This window comes from Cucumis sativus, chromosome 6 (genome assembly GCF_000004075.3).
Source record: "Cucumis sativus cultivar 9930 chromosome 6, Cucumber_9930_V3, whole genome shotgun sequence".
Lineage (NCBI taxonomy): Eukaryota > Viridiplantae > Streptophyta > Magnoliopsida > Cucurbitales > Cucurbitaceae > Cucumis > Cucumis sativus.
In genome coordinates this window covers 9,355,730-9,367,836 of record NC_026660.2, presented here as the reverse complement: position 1 = coordinate 9,367,836, position 12,107 = coordinate 9,355,730, and the positions used below count along the sequence as shown (strand labels likewise).

General features: G+C 33.8%; 2 protein-coding genes across 2 annotated transcripts; one reads left to right on the top strand and one right to left on the bottom strand.

Moving 5' to 3' along the window:
* Positions 1–1,287: 1,287 nt before the first annotated feature.
* LOC101220505 lies at positions 1,288–3,767 on the top strand. The gene is made up of 3 exons (XM_004139878.3): positions 1,288–1,648; positions 1,946–2,178; positions 3,354–3,767. Exons 1-3 carry the CDS (start codon positions 1,397–1,399, stop codon positions 3,547–3,549), a joined length of 681 nt encoding a protein of 226 aa, XP_004139926.1. The 5' UTR covers positions 1,288–1,396; the 3' UTR covers positions 3,550–3,767.
* Positions 3,768–7,014: 3,247 nt separating this feature from the next.
* LOC101220275 (NAD(P)H-quinone oxidoreductase subunit N, chloroplastic) lies at positions 7,015–9,385 on the bottom strand. Its single transcript, XM_004139877.3, has 4 exons — positions 8,814–9,385; positions 8,590–8,706; positions 8,412–8,497; positions 7,015–7,318 (listed from the first exon to the last, which is right to left on the bottom strand). The coding sequence occupies exons 1-4, from the start codon at positions 9,210–9,212 to the stop codon at positions 7,273–7,275; spliced, it is 648 nt and encodes a 215-aa protein (XP_004139925.1). The 5' UTR covers positions 9,213–9,385; the 3' UTR covers positions 7,015–7,272.
* Between the last annotated feature and the right edge of the window lie 2,722 nt (positions 9,386–12,107).

Genomic DNA, 12,107 nt, shown 5'->3' with positions numbered 1-12,107 from the left:
TTTTATGGCAATTGTTTTTATTGTAGACAACTAACGATCAACATTTGTGTACCGTTTTTCCTACAACAGTAGTCGACCAACCTCCAACAACTACTTTTAGTAACCATTGTTGACAACCTTCCCACTACCTTTTATCAATAATCGTCATTGATCAACTTTCAACAACTGTTTTCCAATGGTCCCCGTCAGTCAACCTTCAATTGTTACTATCGTCACCCTCTGACCAATGAATTATATTTAAAATTTACGAATTTTAGGACATAAATCTCAATAGGTGATCCTTTGATTTGAATGGGTGAGAATGACCTATGTCGACGACTCAATACGCCTACCATTTTGGAGATTCGTCTAATTAGAGAGCTGGAAACACAACGATACATGAAGAAATTCACTCATTCTCTATAAATAGAGTAAGTAGAGAAATTACTCTTTTAAGAGTTGATTCCAAGGCTTGAACAATGTGGCACCTCACCTTTCTTGGCTCGAAAGGAGTTCAGTTATAGTGGAACTATAATTATTGTTCATTAGAGTAACCGATGATACTTAAGGAGTTAGATGTTACTATATGGGCAAAACGATAATTTTTGGCCTAGATGTACTTACAAGCCATTTGTGAAGGGCCATTGCTCTATAGATTGGTTATATCTAATAAACATAAAAATATATCTATTGTAAGAAGAGTGCAACTATTAGTCTTTAGTAGAATGATTGATAGTCAATGAATAGAGATTCATTTAATTAAAGAGTTCAATTAATTGATTTTATTTTATTGAAATTTCAATTTATAGGTCTATAACATCCTTTCGTTAGCTCACTAACCATAAATGAAAATCAAATTTATTTTGATTTAATTTGAATTATTTCAAATTGAATTTGATTTGTATTTTAGATTTGTGTTGGGTGGCGAATTAAGAAATTAAATTCTAATCTTACAAAATTGTTTAAAAGTGTGTTGATATCCTAAGTTTTTAAATCATAAAACTATTCTATCCTATTCGATTTAGTTAACGAGCTAATGTTAATTTATTTATAAATATAATTTATGTTTAAAAAATTAGTTAAATTTGAAATTTAGTCCCCGTAATTTGGGAGAAGTTAAAATTTGGTCACAATAGTTTGCGAAATCCAAAAATATTTAAACTTTTTTTAAAAAAATTAAAAGTAATTTAAAAGGAAAAAAAAAGGACAAATTTTAATATAGAATTAGAGAGTGGGGCCTGGGGGTAAAGAAGAGTGGGCAAGATGGTAAATTAACAATTGTAATAGATAACTAGATAAGGTTCCGTCACTCTGTTTTTAGATTTTGCTGATTAATTTTGTTGGCCATTTCCTCCATTTTTGCTCCTCTGCTCAAATTTCTCCATTCACAACCCCACTACAAGAACCGACTACCCAAATGTTAGGCACTGTGAGTCTTGTAATGGGCTCTTCTTCAGCCGCAGTGGCTACTTCTACGCACTTTCCTGCCCTGAAATCTCTTCCCACCTCTCGAATCGGCCACCACAATCACTTCCCAACTCTTTCATTCCCATTCGTTTTGCCTTCCACTTCTATTTTCACCTCCTCCTTCTTGTCTTCACCACTTTCTTCTCTTTCTTCTCCCTTCAACACCGCTATCGCCGCCGTTAACTCCGATTCCGCCGATAAGGTATTCTTTAGCTTCCCAACTTCTTCCACATTTCGCTTCTCTTCAATTTCGTTATTCTTCACGTCTAAGTTTGGTTTGAATTAATCGGTATATTGGGAGTTGGGTTTTGTCAAGATTGTTAGTATCCATGGAAATCTAGGGATTTTGTGTGTGCACAAATAAATTCATTAACAGCGATTTCGATCATAATTTTTGTTGCTTTGTATGTCCTTTATGTGTTTTCCCCAATTCGTTTAGGAAATTTGGGAGTCTCATACTGAAATTCACTGGTTTGGACGTTTGCTTTTTACAATGCAGCAAGAATCGAATAAATATTATTTTCTAGTTGCAAATGCGAAGTTTATGCTTGATGAAGAGGAGCATTTCAAAGAACTTCTGTTTGAGCGGCTTCGGAATTTTAGCGAGCGTAACAAAGAGCAGAATTTTTGGCTTGTCATTGAGCCTAAATTCCTGGACAAGTTTCCTAATATCACAAAGAGATTGCGGAGACCTGCCGTTGCTCTTGTTTCAACCGATAGTACCTGGATTACGTAAGCTACCTCCTTGCGTTCGTTCTGTTCATTTTGGCTTCATTTTTTTTTTTTTTTTGTTTCTCTTCACAACATTACATTAGTTAAATTGATTGAAGTATGACGAAAAAGTATACCAACTTTGATCTTTGTTTCAAATATATTCCCATGCTCATTTCTACCATTTGGAGTAGAAATTCGTAGAATTTTAAATGAAGATTGGAAATGCCCCGTACTTTCAAAAGTTAAAATATTCTCATGACATTGAGGAGAAATCTTTTAGAATTTCGGTGGAACGTTGAGTCATTAAATGAATCTTAGATTCTTAAAATTGGGCGAGTGCCTGAATCTTACAATCTTGTGACTGTAGACATAACGCTAATATCTAACAACTTGAATTATTGTCAATTCCCATTAGCATCATTTGCATTGGTATATTTAGTTCTTGGAGCACATTTAACTTTTGGAATTTTTATCATGGAAACATTAATCATCAGAGGCCCAACGGATTGCTCAATTGTTTGTATGCTTTTGGCTTTTAGATATACTTGTAGTTTTATGTAAAGAGAAGGAGACAATCATATGGTGTGTTTAGAGTGACAATAGGAAAAGAAGTACGGAAAACTAATAAAAAAGTTGCTTGATCTTGCAAACAGCTGTCTAGCTAGAAGCTGCATTGCATTTTAACATTCCATTGGTTTGTTATTTGCATATATATGCTGACAGCATAACATTTACTTATTACTCCACCTGTTCTTGGTCAGTTTTTTGTTTTCCTTTCTTTTCTTTAGATGCTTTAATGCATACTTATCTTCTTGCGAAGCTGTTTTGCTACAGAAACCGAAATTCAACCCTCCTTTTGATTACTTCATGTAAAATACTACATGTTTGATGTAATATTTCATAACCATTTTGGTTCATGTAAGGTTCAAATCTAGTCTTTTGTACTTTCATTAAAACTTAAAATTAGTCGATAAAGTTAGTTCCGAATAATAACAAATATTTCTGTGCAAGAGAAGATACAATGTGAACATATTTAGAATGAGATCTAAAGTAAAGGGGATCAAAATGGTGAAATTGTTTACAACCACCTTAAATGACCTCAAAACTCAAAACTCAAAACATTCTTGTATCTCTGCAACAAATTCTTCGCTTGACATTCTATTTTGGTCTATTTTTCTTGTTGATATGGGCAGGTTTATGAAGCTGAGACTGGACCGAGTTTTAGCCGAAAGCTATGAAGCCAACAGCATAGAAGAAGCGTTGGCTTCGACTCCAACGAACCTGGAGTTTGAGAAGCCTGAAAATTGGGTAGCTCCTTATTCTAAGTATGAATATGGATGGTGGGAGGCTTTCTTGCCGCCAGCAACAAAAGCAGAAGCAAAAGTATAAGCTGTATGTAGCTTTAATTTATTTACCAGCCTTTGTTACCTATCTGATCAATTGTGAATTTTGATGGTGTGAGGATTTCGTAAAACATTTGTAGTTGGAAGGCAGTTTTTTTGGTAATCTAGTGTGGTAAAAGCAAATTTCTCTCTATTGTAATCCTATCTTAAGGATATTCTTTTTTATTTTGTTTTTTAATACAACCTACCCTACCTTTCAACTAATTTTACAAAATAACCTACCATAGTCAATTGTCTAAACTTGTGAGATATTAAATCTTAGATTGGTGTCCAAGATTTATAATTGATTATCGAGTTTTTATTTATTTATTTTAAAAAATATAAAATTATAGAGCTAGTAGATGAGTTGTATTCATTAAAATTTGAATTAGTAATTGCTTTAGTTTAAACCTTTTATCAATTTATACCTTTTATTAAGTTGTGTTTTGATAAATATTGTTTGAAATGTACAACTTTATGACTCTTGACAATTAGATTTTGGAGGTTCAATCTCTTACCTTATATGTTATCAAATTATTGAACACAAATTTGATAGTTTGATAATGTACTAGACATTATTAAAAGTTCACGTACAAATTTTAACTTTGTTTGATACCATATTTTAAAATCATAAACTTAGTTCACATACAAGTTTTAACTTTGTTTGATACCATATTTTAAAATCATAAACTCAGTTGTGATTACCAACTAAACATTAAGTGGACTATAAACTGTTATTAGGTATTTTACGTAAAAGGAAAATTTGTCCCGTTGTTATTTTAAAATCATAAACTCACTTTCCTTCTTATTAGTATCGTTGAAAAACCAAACCTGTAAGGCATCGTTTGTTCTTCTTCTCTGCGGATGATGCTGGCGACTTCTTCTTTGTCCAAATTCTTCAAAATTGAAGTTGGTAAAATTAAAGAGAGCAAGAGCGATGAGGGTGATACACAGAGTGATGAGGGCGATAGACAGAGTAAGTGAGATCAAGCAAGAGATTTAGAGAGAGTGAGAATGAGATGCTTTGTGTCACGGTCATGCTTGTCCAAGACGTGTTGTCGATGACCGCATGACCGCTCCAACACCTTGCATTGCCTCCTTTATTTTTTTTAGATATTTTTATTCAGTGTGTCATCTTGCTCTTTAACATATGTGTCACACCCCGCCCGACCACGCATCTGTCCATAATTTTGCTATCGGTACAAGATAGGACTTGAGCAGCCTTGGTGACTCAAGTGAAATGCCAGAATGCTCACTTATGTCCTTACACTTATACTTAAACTTTACCAGGTAGTGGAAATTTATTAAATTTCAAATATAACTAATAAACAAACCCTTTCTTATTACTTCAACCAAGCATTCTTCAATACACTTTCCTTACTTCCTTAGTACAAGGGCTAAAACAATTAAAACTAAAACTCCTTGCCTAGCTCCCACAAAACTGAGATGCAACTCTTTTAGAACAATGCTTTTGTACACAAAATAATTTCATATTTACAAGAAATACAAAGAACTTAGAACACTTGCTCAGCTTCCATGCGTAACATGTCTTATATCCATCCTTACTTGGCCTCAACGCCCGATCACCTGGTGAGAAAAAAGGTAAAACGTAATCAACGACTTAGTGAGTGATAAATTTTGAAAACCCTTATGAGCATACAATTCGTTAAAACATTTCATCAAATAGGCTTCAACGCCTCTTTCACAAATCATAAACACACACATTAGTCTTTCACATTCCTTTCACCAAGAACATGATCCCATTGCATGCATAGATTACTGTGATGATCTCATGCATAGATTACTGTAATGATCGCATCATCATCAACACCTCCTAAGATTTTACTGAATCATTTCTCATTGCTCAAGCTACTAACACAACTATACATTGGTTAGCCTCTTACCGCCATGTGGTCCACTCACCCATGGTTTCCTTGACTCACTATGTGTTGTGCATATAATAGTTAGCTTTTTGATAGGAAGAGAACTAATGGTTTACAAACAAGCACCACATACATTCTCACATAAAAAACTTTACTTTAAACATAACACGAAAGCTTTCTTTAGAAAATCCTTCCTTTCAGTAACTCAATTACGTAGAAACAATATTTAAAAACCAACATGAAACTTAGAAGAAATCTTTTAAAGTGTTTGAACATTTTGGAAAGTCACTCATAACACTAAGTTTCCCTTTAGAACACCTAGTTTCAAGTCTTTTCTTCTAGCCTAGCACTTCTTCTTTTAACAAAGTAACACTTTAAGGGGACGTTTGGGGCGAGGAGTGAGATATAATAGTTTAAGAAATATAATAGTATGAGGACTATAATAGTGTGTGTTTGGACCTCAGCTTTTGTCGGTGTTGCTTCTTTTTGTGGTGGCTGCTACTAGAATTTTCGCTTTGGCTTGGCTTTATACTTTTACTTGGTAAATATTTGGAGCTTAGTAAGAGAGGGGATGTGAGGAAGAGGAGAAAAGGGAGTGAGAACAAGTATTATCATAATACTAGGGTCAAACATGGAGTGGAGTGGGTGTCCACTCCACTCCTCTTTAATCCTAGAGGCAAACATCCCCATAGAGTTTTAGCTTAATCCTTCTTTCTACGGACCCTTTTCACCTATATATATTAATCCCAAATTAGATTAGTCATTCTTTGAGCTCTTAATAACTCACCAACTCCTACTTAAAGCACTACACGTGTAAGCTCTATGTTTATCTTAACCATGTTTAGCTTAAACGGTCACATGTGGACCATTAAGTATAATTAGAAAATTTTTCAAAAAATTCCTAACTCTTTATCGCCAAGCTTCAACTCGCACTCTCTTTCTCCTTGTGTCGCTTTGGCTTCAACTCAATTAATCAGAACACTTGACTCATTCAAAATACGTACTTTGTCCAAAATGTCATCTTCAACCCTCTTACTTAATTTCTTATTTCCAAGATTGACCCTTCTATTCAAACATAGGTCTCACAATATGCAAGTTCCTTTAGTTTTCTTTTTGTTCAAAATGTACTATGTGGGGTAAGACTAATCACCATATTCACACTTTTGAGACTTATGTCGTTGTTTCTTATTGCTTATAGCCTTATAACAATCCCCATTTTCTCAAACATGCTTTCAAATAAACTTTTTTCTCTAAACCCGTTTTCTAAAACATTTTCTCACGAACGGGAGTGGAGATTGCAAAGTACATTGATTGTGTCATTGGCTTTTGGAATTGAATTTGGCTTACTTGTTCTAGTGAGGGAACAAGTGCCGCAATCTCTCCGAATCGTTTACAAACGTGCGATTGTGACACTTTGTGTGCACAAGAGTATATTTTAGTAATTTTAATTGAATTTGACGTTAGCTAAGAACAAATTTTACCTAATTTTTGGGTTTAGGACATTTTTTGGTTTGTAAGAAAAACATTTCACTTTTGCTATACTCTTTTTTAAGTCTGTTAAAATTTACTCATGTCGGTACACTGAAAGCTCGAAAGAAAGTTGGACACCAAGGAAGCCATTCTTTGAGGTAACAATAATTGCATGAAAGTACAATCATATTATTTGCAATTTTACTCTAAATAATACTAATTTTCTTCCTTTTCAACTTGGGGACTGGTGGAATGTGCACTGCTGAACTATTTAACCAATAATTTTGAGCTAATTACTTGAGATTAAAAAAAAAACTGTATTCTTCATGTTGAGGGAGGAATTAATCTTCTATTCCTCCAGTCATTAAGAAGCGTCTTCAAGCTCCTGCAATCTCCTTGAGCGGTTTCCACATGAACTTTCTCCTACAAAAATAAAGTCAATCTTCCCATTTAAGTATCTCAGGTTAGAAAAGATATAAATTTTACAAAAAAATTTGTTTGTGTGAAAAAGAGGAAGGAAATCTCATTGTCAATTAGTTTTAAGATGTAATACTACGTTAATCTAATATAATATGAGTGCATGAATGACAAACCTAAATAAGTATTGTCATAAAATAGAATGTGAAGACCTAGTCGAACGATTTTATTGATGATCCAATAAAAACTAAAAAGATGAGAAGACCTAGTAGAACGATTTCTAATGAATTTATTTGTTTGCTTTTCAACTAAGAATTTTTTCCCAAGGTTTTCCCTTCTCTAAAAATCACCCTGCTCCTGATTAAGAACCATTACAAATTTTAATACCCAATATTCAAAGCATTTCGCAAACCAACATAGGCAAAGCCGCAGTTAAACACCTACTCCACCCCGATTTTTCTCTCTTCTTCTTCTTAATATAATGATGGTTAAGATTTTAACTCCCAAACTCTGAAAGGAGGAATACATATTAGTACATGTTCGTCATTATTGATCTATGTTCGTTTCGTTTTTTTAAGTGTTTATAAACATTGAAGAGATGTTTGAATAAATGATTATCAAATACTATAGCAATCATCATTTGCTATAGTAAATACTATTTTGTAATTCTCAATTAACTATATTTAATACTATTTCAAAACTTCTCCTTTGCTTTAATATTTACTATTTGGTAATCTTTTACCACTTTACATTCATTGTATTTTTATTATTTATTATAACTTTTAGTTTTTTTTAAACTAAAATAATTTATTCCGCAAACACATACTATTGTGATATATATTAAAATAATGTACACCTCTAAACACAAACTATCATAATCCAACACTAATAATCTATGATTATAATAACCAACTTCGGGCCTGAAATGTGCTATTAGAAATCTGCATGTCTTTCTTCCCCATATTTACTCACATCAATCATTCCTCAATTTCAAAAAAGGGTAATTTTCTAAGTTTGAACCAAATTTATAAAACTATGTATTGCACATTGATTCACTTCATTCCGAAGTGGACAATGAGAGACCAACAAAGAAACGTACCAATTCCCGCACTCGGCAATGACTCGGACTTTCGGCCGGAGAGTCGGCAGCAAAGCAAGGAATTGCAACTCCGCCTTGGAAAGAACCTGATCAATGTTTCCAATTCGGTAATCCTTTTTTTTTTCTCAAACTACTTCTTTCTGAATCGTTAATCTAATGGCAGTTCAAATAATCTCACCTTAGCCTCGATTATCCACACGACCAGTCCCTTAGCGTTCGGAGGCAGCGCCGCCAACCTGTAATCAACTTCCGGCGGAAAATACCACCGTGCAATAGGCTGCTTCCCCAAATGAGCCTGCAATTCGAACCCCAAAGTAAGAACAACAATCGAACAAACCCTAAAAAAAAAAAAAGAAAAAACTAATCAAATTGAATCAGCTGTAAGTATTCGATTCAACGGACAGGGCAAACAGGGTGAATCTTGGTGAGAGTGGTCTCGGGATCGCCGAGACCGCGAGCGGACAGATCGAGGAAGTAATAGCCTTGGTAACGGAGGCGATTTAAGTATCGGCCTTCGTATCCGCCTTCATGCGGCGAGTAAATTGCTAAAGCTTTGTGTTCCTCCACATCCGATAACCATTGCCCAAGGTCAAATTTAAGCAAATCGCCACCGATGAAATCGCCAATTCCGATTCCCTCGCATCTGACCGTCGCGGCTCTGCCGTTGCCGGGGCGTAAACTCGACCGGCGATTGTTAATCGGCAGCATCGCGGGCGAGGTGAGTGGGTGGTGGCGACTTGAGTGAAAATGGAGCGGTGGCGCTAGGGGTGCTCCGTTGAACATGGAGGCTAGAGGGGCCATGGTTGGGGTTTTGTGAAAAAGAAACGGAATGTAGAAGGAAGAATGAGGGTAGGAGAAAGAAAGAAGGCCATGGATGAGGAATTGGATTGGAAATTAAGAGGAGGTGGAAGTCATGGAGATGCCATTGTTGAGGTTTTGTGTGGATGAAAATGGAGATAAAATTCATCTCTTTGGTTTTGCTTTTCCCTTTTTATATGTTTAGCTTTGAGAGCTGACAGTTAGCAAGACTGACTGCAAACACATATCATAAAGTAAACTACTCATTCAAATCATTATTTCAAATCGTCGAACCATAAAATTCATACAAATTTGAGAAAAACAATTCTTACCTTATACCTATATCTATCTTATTATCGACACTTATGTCATGTGCGTATAAAGAGTCACTTTTAGTAGTCATGTAACTCATCTCATGCGTGATAAATTACTTGTAAATATTGACTTTTGGTAGAGTTGTAAGATGTACCAAGATTAGAGAGAAATCGAAACAAATCTGATAAAGTGGAAAATGATGAGATTTTGATTTTCCTAATTGTTTTCAAGTTGATGACCAACTGGAACAACACCATTCCTGAAGCAAATGATGTGAATTTTAATCGTGGTCGTGGTTGAGGAAGAGACCGTGGAAGAGGAAGAAATAATTATTATTTTTGTGGTGGTCATTCTTATAATCCAAATTTCAAAAGAATCACACGGAACGATGATTGTAAAGGAAAAACTTCACAAAAATCAAAAAGTGATGAAGAAATATGTTACCGATATGGAATGATTAGACATTGGTACATGTTTGTCGTACATCACAGGGCAACCACACACACAATACTTACAAATAAAAAATATGTTTGCAAATTGAGAACAAAAGTAAATATAATATTAGGTTCTGAAAACCTGATTGAACGGATTGGGAAAACAAATATTATTTTGAGGAACAAAATCCACAATTGATAAAACATTGTTCTCTAGCCAATCAAAGAAAATTATATTGAATTTTAAAGATATACATTGCAATGATTATCGTATTGAGACTGATAGAAATAATGAAATAGAATATCTTTATATTATATCTACTGTCTTAAATGAAAAACGTATATTAGAAAGGTTGTCTGTTTTATCCTTCTGGATTGTATTATATTCGTATAAGAGTAATTGAAGCATATGCAACAATGAACATGAAGTTTATGAATCCAGACATATTTGCAATTTGATATAATCAATTAGGTCATCCATGATCCATAATGATGAGAAGAATGATTGAAAAATCCACATGTCCATCCATGGAAGAACTTGAATATTCTTCAATCTAATGAATTATCATGTAATGCTTGCTCTCAACGGAAATTAATAATTAGAAATAAATCATCTATGTTTTTTGAACTAATTCATGGTGATATTTGTGGACCAATTAACCCATCAAGTGGACAATTTAAGTATTGTATGATCTTAAGAGACATATCCAGTAGAGAGTCACATGTGTGCTTATTATCTAGTTGAAATCTTGCATTTGCAACCTTACTTGCTCAAATAATTAAGTTAAGAGCACAATTTTCTGATTATACAATTAAGAATATTCGACTTGACAATGTTGATGAATTTACATCCAAAACATTTAATAGTTATTGTATGTCTATTGGCATAAGTGTTGAACATCTTGTAGATCATGTTCATACACAAAATGGTCTAGCATAATAATTTATAAAACGTTTGCAATTAATTGCTAGACCCTTGCTTATAAGAGCTAAACTTCCTACATTTGCATGAAGACATGCTATTTTTCATGCTATGTCACTTGTGCGTAATAAGCTAGCAACTTACTAAAGTACTCGCCACTACAATTAGCATATGATCATGAGCCAAATATCTCTCATTTGAGAACTTTTGGATGTACAGTATATGTTCCAATTACTCACTACAACGTATTAAGATGAGTCCTTAAAGGAGGCTAGGAATATATGTTGGTTTTAATTTTCCGTCAATTATTAAATATCTTGAACCCCTGAAGGGTGATGTGTTTACTGCATGATTTGTTGATTGTCATTTTAATGAGACAAAAATTTTCAACATTAGGAGGAGGAATTAAGAAGTTGAAAAAAAATACATGAAATATATTATTATTGTCTCATTTAGATCATCGTACAGATCAACGTGAACTTAAAGTTTAGAAAATAATTCATTTGCAAAATATAACAAATTAGATACATTTGTAGATGCAAAGAAAGTAACTAAATCACGTATAACAACTGCAAATGTCCTTCAAAGATTGATATCCCTACACAACATATTGTCATTAATGAATCTTGAACACGCTAGCTAGAAGTGTGGTGGACCAGTTGGTTCCAAAGATAAAAGTCTTCAAAAAAGGAATCAAGTCCATAACTCGATTAAAGATGTGGTTTTTTCATTAGAAATCCAAAAATTAACTTATGACAAAAACGTCGAAGAAGATAAAATAACTAAGGATAATAATGAGATCTCAATAAACTATGTCATGACAAAAAAAAAAAAAAAAAAAGATGTAGCCGAACTAATGCAGTTGTTAACAACATTTTTTCATATAATGTTGCTCTTGATATTATATCCAAAACGAGGATTATGAACCAAAATCAGTTGAAGAATGTCTACAGAGAAAAGATTAGTTATTGTGGAAAGAAGCAAGTGAGGTATAATTAAATTCACTTTTCAAACGTCATGTTTATGGACGAGTAGTCCAAACACCATAAGGTGTCAAGCTTGTGGATATAAATGGGTATTTGTGAGAAAGAAAAATTAAAATAATGAGATCACAAGATATAAAGCGAAACCACACAATGTTTTTCACAAAAACCTGGTATTGGTTGTGAGGAGACATATTCTCCGGTGGTGGATGTAATCACATTAAGATTTTTAATCGGCTTGACT